Below are 21,575 nucleotides of genomic sequence, written 5' to 3' on the forward strand. Positions count from 1 at the left end.
TTTTATTCAGTCTGATGGGAAGGGGCAGAACCCTGAAAATAGGTTCTTAGTTGTTTACAGAATGAATATTTGAATTATCATTTACATCGCTACTATAATTGCATAGAAAACCTTCCTTATAAATTATCTTCAGAAAATATAAACCTTCTTAGAAATATTCTAATTCAATATCTGTGTCAACACAAACTTCTCTCATCCTGGTCTTCAGAAGAATTAAAAACAACAACAACAACAACCCACAGCTTTTGAAGGGTTCTACTTAATAGGTTGTGTCGAGAAAGGCAATTAATACCATTAACTGTCATTAGCAAGTAGACTGACAAGCCTTCGAGTGGAAGCAGTGCATCGATATGGAAGCTTACAATCAACAGTCACCATATTGTAAACATTAAATTCGCTAACCTAACCGCATTAAATTATGCTACTGTAAGCAATGCAAAGATTCGCTTTACATTCAACGCAGAACTATAGAAAGTTAAAACCATAACGAATGGAGCACCTGTTCCAGTATAACCCAATTCACAACCTAGCCAGTCTGAAGTACATGGATTTCAGCTACACATTTTGTTGGAAGACCTCCCTAACTTAATACAGACAGACAGACAAAGGCTTAGCGGCCACATGTGATCTAGAACTGGATCTAAGCAATGGGGCTGGGTTGTTTTTAAATCCCTATTTTGTTCCCTCATTCATAATCACCTCACAAAGCTCCCATGGGGGAGCATCAAAAGGCTTTCCCCCAACATGACCCATAGCAGCTTTGGGACAAATTTCAAGTGGGGAAACATTGCAAGTAATAATATAACTCTACCTTCTTTGGCGCCACCCAGACCCAATTTGGGGGAGACAAGCTGCTCTGAATCTTACACAACTGTTAGAATATCTGGCTACGGATCTTTAACATAACATGTTTTTTGGATGTAGTGCTTCAGCTCAGTGTGGCTGTAGATAAAGGGCAGACAGAATCATCACAGTAATTTGTTCCTATGGAACTGAATGGGGCTAAATTTACATAAGAGGTCTGGGACAGAGCTCAATCTGCATACACCCAAGCCACAAGATCTGTATACTACAAAATTGGATACACGTTGAGCTGTGAGTGTGCATTGGTCCCAGTGCAAGCGCTGAAAGCTAACACTGTCTGTCGGACAGAACATCTGTACAGGGTTTTACTTTACAAATCTTTAACACGCAGTTTATATCTGAGCTTAAAAGTGAACTTTCAATTAATTTATTAGTAGCCTGCTATATTCCTCTCCTGAATCTCTGAGTGGGCAACAGGAGGTTGGGGGGTAATTAAATAGGCATAAATGAATATACTAGAATTACAAAACTGAATTTCCTGTGGTGTACTTCAGACATGACCTCAATCCTAAAATGCACTTGTACAAAAAGGGCTTTGTATTAAGCTAGACCAAATATAATGCAATTTCTCTTACAATTACAAGTGCAAAACAAAGGTAGCATGTAAACAATGGATGCAGAGCCTGGTTTTGTTTTTTTTTTTAAAAAAGTATATTGGCTGAAATCAATAATGCAGTTGATTTCAAAGATCCCCGCATAAAGACAGATTACAGCACTACATTTTTGTCAATGCTGACCTAAGCTTGGACATGAAGATGAGCGCTCTGTACAGTGAGAAAAGCTGCACTAGTGGTGACAGGGGTTTTTTGTCCTGGAAAATTGGACCATGCATTTACTGTACTTCATAATGTATATAATGGTACACACACACACACACACACACACACACACACACCGATTTTAGAAACTTCACATCTCTGCACACATGAGTGTGGACCTCTGCATCACATACAAAAACAATGTGTTAATTAGCCACAATCCTGACTCTGTTTAGTAAAGAAAAGCATCCAATACAGATGAAATACTAGTTTCATGCAAACCATGGTTCGCAAATCAGAAGCAGGTGCTCTCTCCTCAAAACTCTCCCCCCTTCCTCCACTGCCTTCCTGGAGTTAACTTTGGTTGCCTTACATTTGTGTCAAACCATCCATGGTTCCCTTGTAGACTGGAAGTTCAAGTGTGCTTGCAAACCAGGATTGCCTCTGTGTTTACATGTGCACCATCACAAACCATGGTTATGCAAAGCCATAGTTAATGCAAGGAAGAGGGAGGAACTGCAAGTTCCTGCAACCCATGCTTTGCAGGGAGCTAATGGTACATCTGCACCAGACCAGAGTCAGGCGAGAAACAGGCATGAAAATAATGGTGATGCAGCCTACTATTAGGAAAAATTGGTCCCCATGACAAATCACACCATCACAACTGGAAGCTTCAATGGTTTCAGGAGAAATGATAGAAACTGGCAGGAAATCCATTCCATCTCCAAAAGACCCTAAATATCTCCCTGGTTTCAAAATTAATTTTCCATGGGCTGTTGTTAGAAAAACATCATTAATCTTTGGATCCCTTTCCATTACCTTAAAAAAAAACTCCAAAAAGCCATGGTCTACAAATAGAGAAAGGCTTACAGACAAACTATTGCTGAAATAGTCCTGTGAACGTAGTCAATTACAATATTATTAGGCTGACATGTCACTTGGACTAAATATATGTGAAGAATGCAGTAAAAATGCAGTGGATAAGATTACATTCTGGGAAGAGCACTCTTTGCTGTCCTCGATGAGCTGTCTCACAATACGTCTCCCCCAGACCCCTAATGAGACATTGTTCCTTAGCTCACATGAAGTGGAGAAACTGAAATGCAAACAACAAGTTCTAGTTCCCAAACACAAAAACCAGATGCACAAGTACTGCTTAGTGTGCCAGCTTTAGCTTGTTTTGGGGCACTTAGTTCACAGATGAAGGGTTGAGTTCGACCATAGACAAAACAAGCTGCCACTTGACTTCAAAGTAATCTCTCTTGGGTTGTATTTAGACTTTGTGCTGGAGATGTACTTCTCGTAGTGCACAAGTTTACTCTAGCCAAGCAGCTGTGCAAACCAGTACTAAATTGCACAATATTTGTGCATGACAAGAAACAGTAACTTGCTGCAGCTACTTTCTGCCAACAAATTCATAGTGTACTACTGCAATTTATATCACAATCTAAGGGATTTATTTGGGGAAACATACACTCTTCATAAATAGCATATTGCACTGTGCTATTTCACTAATGAACAGTGAAAATCAACAATATGATAAACCAAGGTAAGAACAGTTTATGCTTTCAGGGAGAAACTATAAATAACTAAATACAGAGCATGGTAACCAAAGAGGTACTGTGAGATAGCTCAAAGTTTGAGCACATTCAGTGAAATTTGATGGTCCCGCCCCAGCCATATGACAAAATGCATTATCCAAAATGAAACTCAACCTTTAGTTTTAAAAGTAGTATTTCTTGGGGGAAGTTGCCATTCAAGAAAAATGAGTTCAAAGCCCCCTTGAATATTTCTATTCTACCTGCACAATATTTTATACCTAGAAGGATCAAACAAGATGAAAGGGTCTTAAATGTCTATTCACATTCATCTGTGTATCAAAGCTCAGAGTTTTTGCAAAGAAAGCACCTGCCAATGTTACAAGAAGGTCTACAAAATATGCAGCATTCCCCAGCTAAACTCTGGTTGGTGTGGAAGTACGTTTAAACTGCAACGTGCTCTAACAATCTGGAAGACAAATGCATGTAACGAAGAAGCCACAGTGTTTTTTCGCTGTGTGGCGCACAGTGCATGAAGAGAGCCTTTGTGTAAACATAGTGCAAATCAGAAATGGACCCACAAGCAACACTGGAAGCTTTGTGCAGATAAAGCACTGGCAATGCGTGGGGTCTCGCTGGGTGGGTCCAGTCCCGATGCCACCCTTCTCCCAGGAGACTCTTGCAGCGGCGAATGCCGTGTCAAAATGACAGTGCTCCGGCAGGCATTCCTGTTGTGTAGGAACAGTTGTTCTGCAGCAATTACACATGCAATGAGAGAGCTGCTCACAGGAATACCTGCTGCAAACCAGAGCAACTTGCAGTTCCTTTAGGTTGCAAAGTGTCCCAGGCATGAATGCCTGGTGGAGCGGGAAAGGAGTTGCTCACCTCCACTGCTTTTCTGATGCTGTGCATGCCACCATTTTTTTAAAAAAGCCATAGTTGTGCACAAAAGCTTGATATGTTCTCATTAACTACATACGAAATGGGGTATTAGAATAGATGACGAGTGCAATACTGCAGCTACCACAGCCCTCTCAGGCTGCTTCCAGATGGAGAAAGGCAGCCTAAGCATATCTGTTGCAAAAGCACCTGAAAGATGCAAAGTTGCATCTATAGGATTTTGACCCTGTTTGGGGGTACTGCTGTTGCTTCTGCATTCAGGAGTAATGATATTCATTCCATAATTAAGTACAACTTGTATTGGTATTATCAGAAACGAGGCTAAAGTCACCAGCTCTCTTGCTTAATCTTCCTTCTGCAATTAGCAACTACAGAAAGATACTATCTTCATTTGGACACAATAAAAAACTATGAGTTATCTCCTCGTATCCATGCAGTGGCTGATCCCTGAAATGATAAATGATGGTTTATCATTACAGGAATGGAGTGTAGCATAGTTGTGAGAAGATCAGAAGCCTTTACTTCCATTTTTGATTAACTAGTTTTCACATCATGCCTAAGCTCCAAACAGTGGTTAATTTCAACTATGGTTTACTGAAACATGCCAGCTTCATAACTCATAAACCATAGTTTGTCCAGGTTCAGATATAACAACAAGTTACAATTAATCAAAACTGAAGTAGAAGCTTCTAATCTCCTTCTTATGATAATACTGGAGAAGGAAGTGGGGGAGAGTGCAAGTCTGAGACCTGATGCAGCTTGTTCACATAACCATAAACCATGGCTTAGCCTTATGTCTGAACAGAGTCTGCACTAACTTTTCCTTGTATGGCCAATATATTTATGGAGCAGGGAATGATTCCCTATACAGGTAGTTATAAGCAAGGACCTTTCTATGTAGCATTTTTATCTGCACAATCATTACAGCCACATCTGGATCTAGTCACATAAGACACACTTTAAAGACAAACAAACGTCTAGACCAGTTCATCAATAGAGAAGAAACTAAGGCATATTTCAACTTAGTGTATCAATACTTAACATAAATGAATGCTGATTTGTTTACTAAATTGTGCCATATTTACTGACTATTGGTTTGCCATTCATAGTCTCTTTGTATGTTAAAATAATTTAGGGAACAAAATTGGAATAATAATTTAAGGAATGAAATTAGAATTTAGGGAATGAAGTAAGAAAAATCTCAATATAGGGACCTGAACTATTAAAAAAACACGGGGGGGGGGGGAGAGAAAGAAAGAAATGGAGAAAACCAGAAGCTTGTAGTGTATAGAAAAAGACTGTGCAGTATAAAAATAGATAAAATTATATTAGATTTTTAGGGTTCACTGGCCATGTTCACACATTAAACCATCGTTTACCACTATGCATACATGTAGGAAGGAGCCACAAGAGTTATTGTGCTTCCCCTTCTCCCAAAACACCAGAAGAAGAACTTCACCAGAGTTTAGTTTTCCTTTTCCTGAATGTCAGCCGGTCTTGCCTTTCTGGACAAGGGATTGTGGCTTAAAACAAAACTGGTTCATATAACAAGCAGAATCATGGTTTGCAGCTGGCTAGTTTTGAAACTGAGAACCACAATCCCTGGTCTGGATGATAAGACGTTGTTTACCATTACATGTAGACACAGCCATTGAGTAGTGTGGAAGTGTTCATGCAGGCAAATAAAAAACTAGCTAAATATCCGAGGCACAATCCATAGAGAGCTATGCAAGAGGGAGGTGATCCCCACTGCCATTCAGCCAAGCCCTTCCCCCTACCAGCTCTCTGCTGAGTGCATCTTTCCAATCAAGGGAGTGCTGAGTAATCTGTGCTTTGCAGACTTGGAAAGGAGCTGCTGGATCCCTTTTATATGCAGTTTGGAAGAGCGCTCCCTTAACTGGAATCTGCCAGGAACGTTGCAGTGAACCTTGGCATGGTGGCAGCACACCTAGTACAGCGGAAGATGGGATTGTGCCGCTGGAATGATATCCACTTGCTCCCAGTCCTACTTAAAGCATTATTGCACAAGTAATCAGCAACATCACAAAAGTGACAATTTTATCCCTCTTGGGGAACGCCGGGGTAGCTTTAAAACTCTTTTAAGTAGGTTTGGGGTGTTTTTTTAAGGGTTAAGAACTTATTTTATAAAAATAAGTGACTCCCAGGGAGAATAAGGCAAGGAAAGCGTAGTATATAAAGAATACGGCATAATGGGGTCTCTGCTGTATTGGCAACGGGCATGAAGCAGTAACTGGTTAATGGTTTATGGGAAGGCTACCTAATGCGAACTTCTCTGACCAACACGAGATGCATAAACTAAATCTCATGTCGGCTACAGGATAGGCACTGTACAACAAACATGGAAATATAATTACAACAGGCTCTTGTGCAACCAATTCTTAACTTGGAACTGTTTTACACCAGGCAGATCCATCTCATCTATAGTAGGTGTGCTGCATTTGTTCTGTGGATATCATTTTCCATCAGCGTCCCACTTCATTGACCATCATGCTCTCAGATCTTGAGTCCTTTAAATTTCCTGATTTTTTCTGTTTCTGTTTTGATTTCTTTAACATACGAACCTGTAATAAATATGTTAAAAACAATCACCACAACACAACCTTTCTTGAAATACATTCTTATTCGAAATAATTCTTTTTTAATGTCAACAAGAAGCTTTACACCCCATTTTCTTCTTTCCCATCTACAGGTATTGGTAAAATACATAACAAAAGGCTGCTAGAGTAGACTAGAGTTGAGATTAAAAGGTGGGGGTTTAATTGACATGGACTCTTTCAACATTTCAGAGCTTACATACTAAGAAAACACCCCTATATAGATGTTACTTATCTTTAATCCATCTGTCTCAAGAGATAACGCAGTGCACCTTGGTGAACTGAGTCTGGGCTGTGGGTTAGCCAACCCTACCTTAGACATTGCCCATTTTGGATGCAACATCAATTCTACAAGCTGAGATGTTCAAGAGCATTATGCTTGCACCAGCCAGCCCTTTCTGGCAGGCTAACATTGAAAACTTCTCGGGTAAATTAACTTAATGGAAAATTGTAATGGCCAGAATTGGAAGAAACCACAATATAAAACCATGCCTGAAATTAGTTTTGGATCCTGGTTTGCTCCAATTCTGGTTCAGATGTAATAGGAAACTATGGTAAATTAAGCCAGGAAGACTTCTGTCACAGCATACCAAGAAGGTAGAGAGGGAGAATGGGGCTGCAGGCACAAAGCTCATGCATCTTAACAAGCCAACAAGGATTATGGTCCATAGTAGGGTGGTCCAATGCATGCCCCGAGTGCAACAACATTTGACACACACACACCCAGCCCTCCTGTTACCTTCCAAAAGCTGACTAAGTGAGGCACTGGGCTTTGGAATGGAAGCATGAGGATTCTGACAGGGTCCTAGCGTCCTCCTGTCTCCTTCCCAAAGCCTAGTTAGCATTTTCCCAGCTTTGGGAAGGAGGTAGGAGGGCTCTAGGACCCTGCTAAAGTCTTGTGCCTCCTTCTTAAAGCCCGGCACCTTGCTTAGCCAGCTTTGGGAAGGCAGTACAAAGGTTGGAGGGGGGGGACACAAATATTAGCCTCCCTCACTCCCCACTCGGCAGGGCATACCATTTGGTATGAAAAGTTGGGCCACCCTAGTCTATAGGTGTAGGGGGGTGTGCATTTTAATGCCTTATCTCTGTAACATTCCCATCACAAAATGTTTATCAATACCTTTGGTCCTGCTGTAGAAATAATGATCTGGCCTGGTGGCTGGATCCAGGGCTCTCCATCAACTTGTACTGGGATTGGCTTCAGAAGCGTCAACCGGAAGTAGGAGCCCTGGGCTATCCGGATGCCTGAACGTAGACCCCCCTGGACTTGACCCTATGAAGAACAACCAGAACGGTCCTTTCAAAATCAAATATCAATGTAAAGAGAAACCACAAACATGTTTTACAAGATAAAGTATTGATCAAACTTATAGCACTAGTGTACTAGATATTTACAATTCTGGAAACCTTTCCTAAGTTTTTATCCCCATGAAACATTCCCAGAATTGTGACCAGAGAATGTACTTATTAGGGGGGGGGGAATGGTAAGAGAATACAGTGGAACCTTGGTTCTCAAACAGCTTAGTTGAAGAACAAATTGGCTCCCGAATGCTGAAAACCTGGAAGTAAGTTTTCCGGAAGCTGAACATCCGATACAGCTGTTGGTTATTGTTTCCGGGGCGCCAGCACCAATCAGAAACCATGCCTTGGTTTTTGAACATTTTGGGAGTCAAACGGACTTCCAGAATGGATTAGGTTCGAGAACCAAGGTTTCACTGCACTTTGATCACCAATACAGTTTATTTTTACAACCTCTCATTTAGATATCAATTTAAATTTCATTTACGACTTAAGGCATCCCATGTCAAGTCAAACGGGGTGAAAATATTGTTATGATTGGCATCACATTGCCTTTATGAGTCAAAGGAAGATATTTTTAGACATAAGGTGCTAATGGTTCTGTTTGATTAAGCCGAATGCAATGGCAATTGAAACTAGACTTACCATGTGAACAACTCCAGTGACACCAACTACTTCTAGTAAGCCATCGTCAATTCTTGGTTTTTCAAACCGATTATCGTTATCAGACCCCCAAAGATCGGCACCGGAACCCCAGCTGGACATAATACAAAATAACTGTAAGTAACATTTTTTTAAAAACCAAGTACCTTGTTCTTTAATCAGTGCAGTGTAATATCCTCCTACAGAGAATTATTTTATACCATAAAATAATTTACATGAATATGTTCCCAAACCAGTTACCTTCATGCTTATAGTTTGTACTTCTTACAGAAGCAATGGCAGCAGAAGTAAGAGGCCCATGTCCTCTACTGTCCAGAAGTGCAAAGAGTGAGAGTCACTTGTGCTTCTTTTGTTGAGCTACCCTGACCCATAGCATTAAAAAGTTAGAGAGAGGGTGCAGGAAAGGAGATGCACCCACTGAAGTGAATAGAGCTAGGGATGGGAAACTCCTAAACAACATGGTGCCATCCAGATGTTGCTCCATTCACCCCAGCTAGAAGGACCAGTGGTCTGGGATGATGGGTGCTGCAGTCCAATAACATCTGGAAGGTACCACTTTGAACCTCTAAGGTGGGGGAGCAAAAAGAGTCCATTCTCATTCAATTATAGTGGTACCTCTGGTTACGTATACTTAATTCGTTCCGGAGGTCCGTTCTTAACCTGAAACTGTTCTTAACCTGAAGCACCACTTTAGCTAATGGGACCTCCCGCTGCTGCTGCGCCGCCAGGGCACAATTTCTGTTCTTATCCTGAAGCAAGGTTCTTAACCTGAAGCGTTATTTCTGGGTTAGCGGAGTATGTAACCTTAAGCATAAGTAACCTGAAGCATATGTAACCCAAGGTACCACTGTAATGCATTCACTAAACTTATTTTTCCTTCAGAAACCATACTTGTGCCCTCAACCCACCTCTGAGGTAGGCTTCTCATTGCTTATCAACATCAACATAAAACACTTGCGTGATGCTTTTTAGTTCTGTGATGTTAAAATCAATACCACACTGAAACAGAATGGTTGCAATTTGACCACAAGGAGGCAAAAGATGTGACGGGCATAGTAGTCATTCGGCTGTGTAAAATGCAGATATGTCCTCTCAAGTATTTTACTTTCGGTAGTGGCAGATAAAACTGGAGTTGTGCTCAAACTACAACTTTGTTAAGCATGGAGTTAAAGGAAACATAACCAGCCACGAACATAGCCCTTCTGTCTAGGAGTAATGATTTGTCCACAGAGATTTTCATATCGCCGTCGGGACCAGAGATCTACAACATACTCTGGTTATCAGGAAAGTCACCAACTTTCAGACACTCTGTGCTTTTGACTTAATGACCAGCAGAGGGCACTTTAGGATACTTCAGAAGACAGCACAAGTTACTAAACAAAGTGGAGGTGAGCCTTTAACCTTACACTAACTACAAACACTTTACGCTTATCTAGGAACACTTTAAAGGCTCTGCCATGAAGATATATAGATAAGAAGAGAATGGATATCCTGATGAACCCTAACTCCACCAGCAAGCATAATGTATCAGCTAGCCTATCAAGCTGCTTAGCTAGAATGGAGATTTTCCAATTAGAGAGGCATACACTATCTAGACATGATATAGGGACCTTAAGAGATGTGCTATCTGTTTATCTGGTTCATTTGGAATTTATTTGGAGGGGAATATGACTTTGTAAGAAACTAGTCCTGCAGTTTAGCTTGAGTCAGAATACCAGGCCCATTATATGTTATCTTTTAATTTACTGAGAAATGTTAGAAAGAAAACAGTTCTTGTATAAAGAAAATGTATAGGTTTTTAAAAAAAATCTCATCAAAACCTTCTTCCAATTCTCCTTAAAAAATTATTATGCATGTGCATTTGCATCTGGCCACTGAGAAATGTTAGAAAGAAAACAAACATTTCTTGTTTCCTTTTCCTTTCCCCTTCCCTTTTTTTCTGAAGAAACCCTTCTGGGTCCCTACATTAAAATTCTTCCCTGGTCTCCCTACTGGCCTAGCATGACTAACCTGGCCAGTTAGACCTGGTGATCCCACTGGTGTTTGTTTTTATGCTGTTTTTTAGCTGTTTTTTAAGTTGTTTTAATCATTGTCTTATATTTGTTGTTAGCCGCCCTGGCATCTGGCCACTCTTTGAACAGATGCTGATTTATTTAAGGCTTGTCTGGGTCTATTTCATCAAGAATGTTAGTAGCATTGGCTTTGTTCAATATATTTGTGCTGTAACTCTATATTTAAAGGAATAAGAACATAGTGATGTAGCCCATGTTTTGCACTTGGGAGGCTGCTGGCATCTCTAGTTTGAAGGAGGGGGGAGAAATAATTTGGAAAACAATGAAAAGCTGTTGCCAACTGGAACAAATGATTACTGAGCTAGGAGGATCAATGGTATGACTCAATATTAAGGCAGCTTTTCACGCCATCACAAGCTGAATGGACAAAGGCAGAAGGGAGAATGAACAAAGCAGCCCAAACTCTGTGTGTCTTTAAACATTTCTGAAATGGGCTACACTTTATCAAAATACAGTAGTTGCCTCTCTGCAAATCAATGTATTGCAACTCAGCAAACAGTTCTTGCTGACACCTGACCAACTGCTATATACTTTCAGTGTAAGTCAGTGTTTTTCAACCTTTTTTGGGCAAAGGCACACTTGTTTCATGAAAAAAATCACGAGGCACACCACCATTAGAAAATGTTAAAAAATTTAACTCTGTGCCTATATTGACTATATATAAAGTAATTTTTCAATTTTTCCCACAGCACACCAGGCAACATCTCGCGGCACACTAGTGTGCCGCGGAACAGTGGTTGAAAAACACTGGTGTAAGTGAAACTGAAGCTAAATGGAAGAATCCTACCGGTATTGAAGAGCTTTTGGCTATTAAAATACAGAACAGGGTGCAACCAAAAGACAAGAACTCTGACAAAACTGCATGCACAGACATATGTATGGTTTCTACCTGGGAATATTAATGAAAATAAGGCCTTCAATATTTGGAAGCTCAACTTCATGCTGGTCCACTTGAAGTTTTATTTCTTTATGAAGATTTCTTGTGTGGCTCATTTTCTGCAATCCAACTTTTACATAGACACCTTTGTTGTGAAACCTAGAAAAAGAAGGTCTTCATTCAACACAAACACAACGCTTCATATTACACCACTGGTTTTGCTTTCCTTGCTGATAAAAAAATTGAAGATGAAAATGTATTCAGGGAGACTCATTTTCTTCTTTTTACGGCAAGAAAATACTCAGGTGCAGAACAGAGCTAAAACACAGGCTATACTTTAAAAAAAAGGTTGAACATCATATACAACTACATACTACAGCTCCCAAGAATGGGACAATTCAAAACAAACCTACTGATCTTCCCTGGTTGCCTGATTTTTCATAGCATAACCTGGCTAAATACACCCTTAAATGGAAATATCAAAACAAATGTCCAGAAATCTAATCAGGAAATGGAATTCAGAGTGAAAAAAAAAACAGTTTGATCCTATGAATATTTACTAGGGTGCTATGTTGAAAGTAGCTTATTCCATAGTATTTGTACATAGGACTGTTTAAAAAAGAATGCAAGGCTAAACTGACTTCCAATGTGGCATAAACTCAGAGAAACAAAACTTTAAAAGAAACATGCATCCTTCAGTAATGTTCACTACACATATTGCTATTCATTGTACACTTTGGACTAGTAAATAATATCCTTGTAGGAAGAGATCACTGAAGAGTAACGGTGTTTGTGTAATATTTGTGCTTACTTACAAATCTACAATTTAAGCCTAGGTGGAGGTACACCTTGTATCATTCTTACAAACAATTCCACTGCCCCGTCAGATCTCCAGAACCGCAAATAGTGCCTACCTTTCTTCAGCTCCCAGTTCATCCATCTCTCCTTTGCCCTCCTCTAAAACTCATTCAAACTAGTTTCTTTGTTCCTGTACACACCCAAACCTAGTTTACCATTATTTATCCTTAGTGGGGATGACGAGTGGAATGCTACCTTATGAGTTTCCTAGCTTTTCAAGGCCATATACCCATAAATTCCCTAACAAAGGATGTAACGGACAGCTTAGCTTCTGATCATAAAGGAATACTGAACAGTCAGAACACCCTAAACTGTGGTCCGAACTTCCCAGCAAATTTACATTCTAATTCATCTTAAAAACAGTGATAGGTTAAGCTGAGGCCAACTAATTACAGTTTGCAGTTGTGAAAGAAAGAAGCTCTTCAGAGCAGTCATGTACCCAGATCTTGGTAGTGGTTTAACTCAGATACAGAAAACCACATTACAGATCCTGCCTACATGGTTCCAATTCACAGAGAGGGTGTGGCAGGAAGCCACAAAAAAGTGCTCCCACACCCACCTGATTCATATTGATGCAACCAAATGCGAACAGTTACAGCAGGAACAAAATGATCTTAGGCAGTGTCAAAGAAATAAGCATCCATGTTTTTCCTCTGTGAATATGAATGAGAAAGTTTTATCCATTTGCACAAGAACAGGGTCCACATACCTGCTATTGAATTTGTCTGGCTCCTCTTCCCTGGCATGATGAAAACCTAGGCTCAGCTCTGCATCAATTCCAAGGCCACAGTAATTGTTCATTTGCACAATCTAATAAAATAGAAAAAGTAAAATTTTACAACCTAGTCCAGATTTTTTAATTTCCAACCAGCAGAATGGAACATTCACATCACAACCCCTTCACCTACAGAAAACGACTGATTCACGCACGTCCACTGACACCCAACAACACACACGCGCATCACGGCAATTCAGAAGTGGCCAGAAAAGGGGGCGTCACAGGGGCGGGGTCATAACACAATAAACATGAGAAAAATACCTTAGGAGGCTCAGGCTCTAACACACCATTTTCTGCACTTTCAATAGCCTCTTGAGCATCTAAAAGGATGGTCCAGCGATCCATAAGCACATCATCAGCTTCATCTACAGATATCAGAATGGAGTATGGATCTTCGCCACTATATCCAGCACCCCATCGGAGCACCCTCCCCAAGTCGTTACCTGTTTTTAAAAAGGACAAGTTTTTGTTAACAACCTATATGAAAGCAAAAGCCCTCACTCCAAAACAGATCATGGCTACTACCTACTTCTGTACCACATTTTTCTTTTAATCTGCAAACTTACAACGCTTTAAACTTTTTGTTGCACTTGACCTCGTCATAACAAATATCCGGCTCGCCAGAACAGCAAACCAGAATATTTTCAGGGGAGGAGGGAACCTGTGAAGTCATGAGTGCGAATAACAATTTTTCCCATTATTGTTCCTGAAATCCAGTTTCAAACTCACCTGTTCCTAAAGGTAAAATAGCCACAGACGGCTCTGAACAAGCAAGCTTGTGTCTGATCTCTTCCAGGGCGCCAAGAACCCAACCAACAGTGCCATCACCACCACACACCAGTATTCGGAAACATGGAATTTGAGAGAACGAGTGAAACCTTCAATATAAAAAGCAAAACACAAGTGAGCACAGCATTTTAGCAGGAATGCTGTTAAATTCCAACACACACTCAGGTCTCTAATTATTTAGTGGATATAGGGTTGTAGCCTAATTCTCAAAAATATGTGTTTCGTGTGTTCCAAAGTTCCCTTCCAACACGTTGTGCAATTCTTTGAATGCAGGACCACATGTTTATCTCCAGAGTATTATGGGACTTACCAAATGGTTTCCAAATGTATATGAAATATTCCTAGCTAGCCTAATGCTAAAAAGAAAGAGTGAAATGTTTACAGCCTCACTTGCCAACTGTATGATACCAGGTTGCATGCAAAAGGAGTACCTGCACGTACATACCCACATGAAATAGAAATAGAAGCAGCTTGCTGATTGCATCCGAAAACTAAACTTCTCAGCAAACAGACAGTCCAAATTTAAAAATGAAAAATGAAAATACATGCACCAATCTGAAATATATTCAGTGTTTCCAGCTACTAAAAAAGACCCCAACTACTAGTACAACAAAGAACCACTGGTAGCAATTTTAATTGATTTTTTTTTAAAATAAAAAAGTATTATACACACTTATTTATTTCAACACTTGAAAGTTTAGCGCCCCCCCCCCCGGACACTTTCATCATACTAAAATATAAACAATCCTATAGAAATAATAATAGGGGCCACTGCTACCTTAGATTGAAAGATGTAGCAAACAGCAAAAGGAAAATAGATAGACTCTTTAAGCCAGATAATAACAGTTCATTCTAATTTTCAATAAAAGACAAGAAAGATCATTAGACTTTACAGTCTTCACTCCCAGTTCACACTTGGGACATCACTGTACAAACAAATGTGCTTCTGTTGCATTTCTTTAACTGCTGCCAAATGCCAGATGTAAAAATAGAAATGCTATTTATTATGCCCACCCCTGCAGTTCTGTTAGCTGACAGTAAAAGCTGTTGGAAATAGTGAAAAGGTTTATTATTTGACACGAGGGTTATACATCCCCAATGCCACTGAGTCTTTTGGCATTGACAGTGATCATCCTCAGCTGTACTACTACTCACACTGCAGCTGTGCCCAGTTTCCACAATGCAAAGCTGTTGAAACTGATGGCTGGGATCCAAAGACCTGGACAAGAAGTCCTGCACATCCATGAGGCTTTGGATTGGCAATCTGCAAACAGGAGCTCTACACCACTACTAAAGCATGGGGTTTCAGAAATGATTCATGACACAGCATTGCAGCTACGTTCAAAGAAAAAAATGAAACCCCTAACAAATCCCACTAGACAGCTGCTAAGACCTTAGAAGCACCTTAAACAGTTTTTGCAAAACCCAACCCTTGTGTTTGTTGCTGGTCAATGTTGAAAGCAAGTATGCCTTTATGACGACATTGTGAGAAAACAGTTTTAAGTAAAAATGAACCATGGGCTGGATTCAGCTGAAAAGTTGCACGAGCAGGAGCTAAATTAGACTTTCTCTCCCTCTCCTCTAGGGCTGGGCAATATATAATCCAAAATCGGTATGAAGTCCATATTGTGATATCAGTTTCACAGTTTTTGACCTGGCAATATATCACAAATCATGATGGGTGTGTGTGTGTGTGTGTGTGTGTGTGTTATCAAAAATCACTATGTGGGGGAAAACCATGAAGCCAGCCAATGCCTCTACACAGCTCAATCCTTATTTCTGACATCATGCTGTATCAGTATCTTACAATGTTTAGCTGATGCTATATCAATGTTGAAAACCAGGTATTGCCCAGCCCTACTCTCCTCCCACTGTGCATGCCCCCACCCCAAATCAGTTCTGGGAGGTTGGGAGAATCTCCACATCACTGCATGGGGAGAGGAGAGAACAGACATTTCTACCTGGCAAGGAGAAATACTTGCACTGATGGAACAATTACAATAGTGCAATGTTGAACTGCACCCAAAGTACAAATTATTAAACCAGCTCTATCACACACAATGCCATATCATGGAAGGGGCTTCAAGGAGGGAAAAGGGTGAGGTGGGAAATGGGTACAGCAGTTTGATGGGGAGGAAAAGGTTACTGGTTTCATTCATTGAATATACCCAATTCTTTCTCCAAGGACCATACATGTAGCTCTCAGATAGTCTCCCCACCTAGGCATTGTTGAGGGTCAATCAGCTTAGTTTCAGCGGCTGAACTGTATAATTTTCTTTCAAGACTAGGAAGTGGAAGAATGGAAGCAAGGAGCCCAACACACCATTAAAGTACCACTTGCAACAACAAAAAATCACATTAACAGAGATATCTGAACACCCCTACCAGCAAAACTAACCAGTAACCTGAAACTGACACGGGGACAAACAGAAGAAGACACCTTCACCCCGGTATGGTTCCCCTTCATCACACACACAGTCCAACAAGACAATGACAAAAATCTACCGACAGCATACAAATCAATATGGCTAACCTGATCAAAAATACCCACCCACCCCACTCACACAGGAAACCAAAGATCACCACAGCCAACCACAAATGAACAATCACACCCTACGCCAATCCCGACCTCTCTCACAGCCAAAGAAACACAAGCGAACAACAGAGAACCTACACAATCAACGCTGACACCAAACCCTACATATATTAAGGAAAATAGAAACATCGTCACCCCACCTCACCCACCCCCTTTCCCACTTCTCTCCCTAATGTCTCAACAACCAAAACTGATTTGTAAAAATGTTACATGGAAAAAATACGAGAGAGACATTGCACACACTTCTGTAAATCAAGAAAATATTTATTAATAATAATAAAAAACCAGAGATATCTGAATTGAGCAAAAACCTAATAATTACCCAGGCAGTGGTCCTCCATTCGTTAGTTCAAAGACTTGATGAGGATTTAACAGTTTTCTAAAACTGTAGAGCAAAGCCCGGCCTTTAAGTCCTCCACTCTTTGGATTCACAAATACAAGCAACGGGCAGCAGTTCTGAGGAAGGTTGGTATGCTAGAAGAGGGGGAAAGTAGTGGTTAAACAACGCTGCACATGTGCTCAACCAGACACCATTCCAAAAATACCCAGTGAAACCTAAAAAAGGAAGACATAAAACATGGGCTTCTAAGAGGTTCAGGGCACTATCTACTTTACCTCATTCTCAGTTTTAGGTTTGTTCACTGCAAGCATTAAAAAAAAAACAATTTTAAGAATTACAAGGGTGTTTTGCCCCTCTTTTTTGCACATGCAAGCAACGCAGGAGCTCAGCGCTTAATGCTAAATGAGGAACTAAGCCATTTCCTACAATATAAATCATGCAAATTCTGTTCTTTTTGGAAGTAATATGTACACAGGTGGTGAACTGTAATTTAGCTCTTCTACACATTTATTTATTACATGTATGTACTGCCCTTCATCTGAGGACCACAGGGCGGTTTACAGTATAAAAACACAAAAATACATAACAGAATAAAAACCAAACAATACTCCTCCAGTTTAAAAGGCTATAGAAGAGGACTGTTTTTGCTTGGTGCCTAAAAATATGTAATCAAGGCACCAGGCAAGCCTTCCCAGGGAGAGCATCCCAAAAACACATTAACAAGCAACAGCTATACAGCTCATTTTTATGTCTGAAGTGGTTCATAAACGTTATCGCAGCTTACAATTAACTTGCAAACCATGAAGATCTTGTAAGATAATCAGGTGGCAGTTCAAAAACAGTGGCATATCTAACAGTGCCCAGTAAGAGGGCAGCTCCATACTTCAACTGTAACGGCAACCATCATGTTTTCTGTTTGAAGTAGAATCAACATGTTTGCTTCTTTAAATATATCACTGGGATGAATGATGGGGCTGGGGCTTCAGCATGTGTACACAACTTGTTTAAAAAGATTTGTCTATACTGTTCCTACTGCACCCACTTGCTCCAAACAAGACTTAGCATACCCACACCAATGTTTTCTTACGTAAAATGTGGTGCCACTCTGAGTTCATGACAGAGGCAAGATTGCAACAATCTTCAATTTATAATCAGAATTGAGGATAATGTACTGATTGTTTCAGGCAGCTGCTAAAATACATGGACAGCTTGCTTCTATCTCTGTAGGCAACTGGTAATCATACCACCAATGGAAGAAAGCAACTTTTGTTAGCTTAGGCAAATAAGAACTGGCAGCTACAGAGAGAGATTTATTCTGCACAGAATGAGTGACCTAACATAACCAAACCCAGATCTGTTTGTGCCTACAGATCAACAATGGCAGGATACATGATGAGATGTATCAGACATCACACCATGGTTTGCACTAACCACAATTTGGGACTGAAAAAATGCTGAGCTGCTGACCACACTGGCAAACTATGTTTTAGAACAGGTTCTCTGCTTTCGTTTTCCATTTGTTCAATATTTAAGATGCACAGGTCACCAGAGGCAGAGCAACAGTGCTAACTACAGGTTGGTAAATTCAGATATCACATGTAAACCACGGTTAGCACAATTCATGATTTGCTAAACCACTCCAGACCATAGTTTCAAATTATGATCTGATGGCCAATCATAAACCACCGTTTATCCTCAGCCATTGGTACTTACTTCATCGTTACTTAATTGTTGGTTTAAATTTACACACATACACCTGAAAAAGAACCCCAGAGTCTAAAAGACAGTAGCATTTTTAACTAGCTAGTTCAGATAGGAATAATATTCTGCTTCGATATTCTATATGCACTAGAATAGCTCTTCCCTTTTAATCATTAGAATACTTGGCATGATTACAATGGACCTCAACTTCCTAGTGATTGTATGTGGAGTGAAACAAATGTGAAACCACTATGATTACATAAACATTAGTGCTTCCAAATCCACTTTTGGTTAACAGCAGTTGAGCATGTCATTCAAATCACAAACCATGGTTTATCTTAACTATGGTTAGTTAAATCAGGATAGCTCATACAGTATGGTTTGAAGTTAGCTTGTTTCCATTAACCTTAGCTAAGATTAGCCACACTCTGGGTCCAGATGACAGCAATCTAAAATGGAAGCAAGAGCTTTTTAAGTCCTCCTCATGGCCATGCTGCTAAAGAAAGGGGGCAGGAGTGCAAGAGCAAAGCTCACTGCAATTTCTTCTAGTATTACTAAACTATAGCTTAGCATTACGTGTGTGTGTGTGTGACTTTCATGCTTTACTTTCCATGAAGGAAAAGCTCAATATAAGAAGCCACTCCTGTTTATCTTTGCATCTCTCTTCCTGCAGCAGTTTTCTTCACTCTCACAATTCTTAGAGAAAAGGAGAGCCATGCAGGGATAAACAGAGAAAATCAACTAGTAACTCCTCTGTTCCCATGTGAGATATTTGCTGATCTCTTAAATTGTCTTGGCCTGTAGATAGGGGAGACTTCAGTCATCTCAAAGGCATAGCTGCTGACATGAAAAGTAGGGTTTACCAGCACGGTACGTCCTATGACGCCTGCAAACAATTTCAGTAAATACCCCCCATTAAAATTCATAATGCATGAGATATTATTTGTTCTTCCTATGCAGTTCCTGTTTGCACAGGTTCAGCCTGTCCTATATGCTCCCACGGCACCCAATTTGTGTTATGCCCCACCTCGAAGGCAGTCATTTTGTTACTGGTGCCTCTGAAACTTTCTCAAAATTCAGAACGTGCCCACTGGCCTGAACAAGTTTGTGAATGCTGGTGTAACCTGTCTCTTATTTATGTTAATCCAATTTCCGCATTAAAACAATATGCACAGGGGCCTCTGCAAAGGTGATGGAAAAACAGCAAGAACTGTCGCTCTCGCTGTTTATCTTCAAGTGAGAGTGGAGGCTTTCCAAAAGCTTCATTATAAATCAAAGATATATGTAACTGCACCCATTATTCATCATGTAATCTTCAAAGCCTATATTTAGAATGCAATTTTTCCTACACTTCATAAGAAAAAAAACGACCCGTTCTGGCCCCAGATGCAAGCACCAGCAATAGCACAATCCGGCACCGCAAAAATAATGCAACCAACAGGTTAGGTAGTGAATAAATCAGTCTGGGGAGAAAGACCCAAGCTGTTGGTCTCACTCATGTACCTGTTACTTTCACACACACATACTTTGCTGAGTGGCACGTAAATCTCACCGCAGGGAAGAGGCTCCCATACTAAATGCTTGCTTAAGAGGCCACTATGCATTCTCACATTTCAGGAGGCTTAAACTTGGCAAAGTAGTTTAGAAATTACTTATGAGCTCACACAACAGGCTTCAAGAGAGCCAAGTAGATATGGACTCATTTTTTAAAGGGTACCTTAAAGTGGAGTAAATTAATCCATCATTATGCTCTCAACATACAGACAGCTTTGTTATTTAAGTCACATTTTAACTATCCTTCAAGATTATAAATGTTAAAGCTGTTTTTCTTTTAGGTAGAACAAAAATAGCTCATTATTTTAAGGACAAAATCAAACATGACTGTTCTTTGTTTATAACCACACATTCCTTTGTTGGCAGTAAACTTTGCTCCATTCCCTTATTTGTTAATTGCTCCCATCCCCTCTGTAGCCAGAGTAAAATGGCTAAGCAAAGCAGGGCTGGATTTAATTTATTTTCATGTGGAGTTCATAGAATTATAGAATTATGGAACTGTAGAATTGGAAGGAACCCTGAGGGCCACCTAGTCCAACCCACTGCAATGCAGGAATCTCAACTGGATCACACATGACAGATGACCATCCAACCTCTGCGTTGCACATGAAACATGCTGTATTTATCGCCTAAGCATTAGTTAATTTCTTATATAACTTGAAGCCAATTGTTCTTACCAGAACTTCAGGGATGACAACTGCAGTCAGTGGCTTGTCATTAACAGTGGTGTCTTTAGCTAGCATATACAGTCTTTCAGCTTCAGCAAAACATGAAATTTCTAGTACAACAGCACCTAGAACAAATGAATTCAAGAATACTGGTAATTTTTAAAGGCCATACACTCATAAATGCATATAGTGATAAGATGATACATCTTTATCATGTCACGAAAGGGTATATACAATGAAGACTGAGTGCACTGAACGCAACTCAGCTCACAAAAGTTAAAGAGGCTTAAACCTGATCAGGTTGGTGTCTTTGGGTGACTGAGGTTATTCTTTGACAACATGAGCCCAGCTATGAGACACCTTTTTTGATGGTACCTTCTCTACCCGACAGAGGGTCTGTTTCTCTCAATGGAGTTTCTATGGGAAAGGGTCATGGCTCAGTGGTAAAGCACATGTTTTGCATCAGAGGGTCTCCTGTTCAATTCCCAACACCTCCAGGTAGGTTTGGGAGAGACCCCTAAAGACCTAAAGAGTCACTTCCAGTCACTGAAGACAGCAATGAGACTGATGAACCAGTGCTCTGACTTTGTATACATCAATGTCCCATATTCCTACGTAGACAGAACACTCTTAGACATTTTAGTGCTTAGCACACCACCTTCCGGATCAATTTGCCATCTGACCATGAGCAGTTAAGGTCAGAAG

General features: G+C 40.3%; 1 protein-coding gene across 1 annotated transcript in view; it reads right to left on the bottom strand.

The window, feature by feature from the left end:
- Positions 1 to 5,311: 5,311 nt before the first annotated feature.
- Positions 5,312 to 21,575, bottom strand: part of DGKQ (diacylglycerol kinase theta) — a 61,548-nt gene continuing 45,284 nt past the window's right edge. The window contains exons 15-23 of the mRNA XM_033174020.1: positions 20,880 to 20,995; positions 16,930 to 17,081; positions 13,952 to 14,100; positions 13,484 to 13,665; positions 13,154 to 13,254; positions 11,599 to 11,745; positions 8,620 to 8,731; positions 7,796 to 7,948; positions 5,312 to 6,642 (exon numbers count right to left, since the gene is read on the bottom strand). Of these exons, the coding sequence (XP_033029911.1) occupies positions 6,544 to 6,642; positions 7,796 to 7,948; positions 8,620 to 8,731; positions 11,599 to 11,745; positions 13,154 to 13,254; positions 13,484 to 13,665; positions 13,952 to 14,100; positions 16,930 to 17,081; positions 20,880 to 20,995 (1,211 nt within the window). The 3' untranslated portion in view covers positions 5,312 to 6,543. The remainder of the gene's footprint in view (positions 6,643 to 7,795; positions 7,949 to 8,619; positions 8,732 to 11,598; positions 11,746 to 13,153; positions 13,255 to 13,483; positions 13,666 to 13,951; positions 14,101 to 16,929; positions 17,082 to 20,879; positions 20,996 to 21,575) is intronic.

The sequence above is a fragment of the Lacerta agilis genome, chromosome 16, assembly GCF_009819535.1.
Source record: "Lacerta agilis isolate rLacAgi1 chromosome 16, rLacAgi1.pri, whole genome shotgun sequence".
NCBI lineage: Eukaryota > Metazoa > Chordata > Lepidosauria > Squamata > Lacertidae > Lacerta > Lacerta agilis.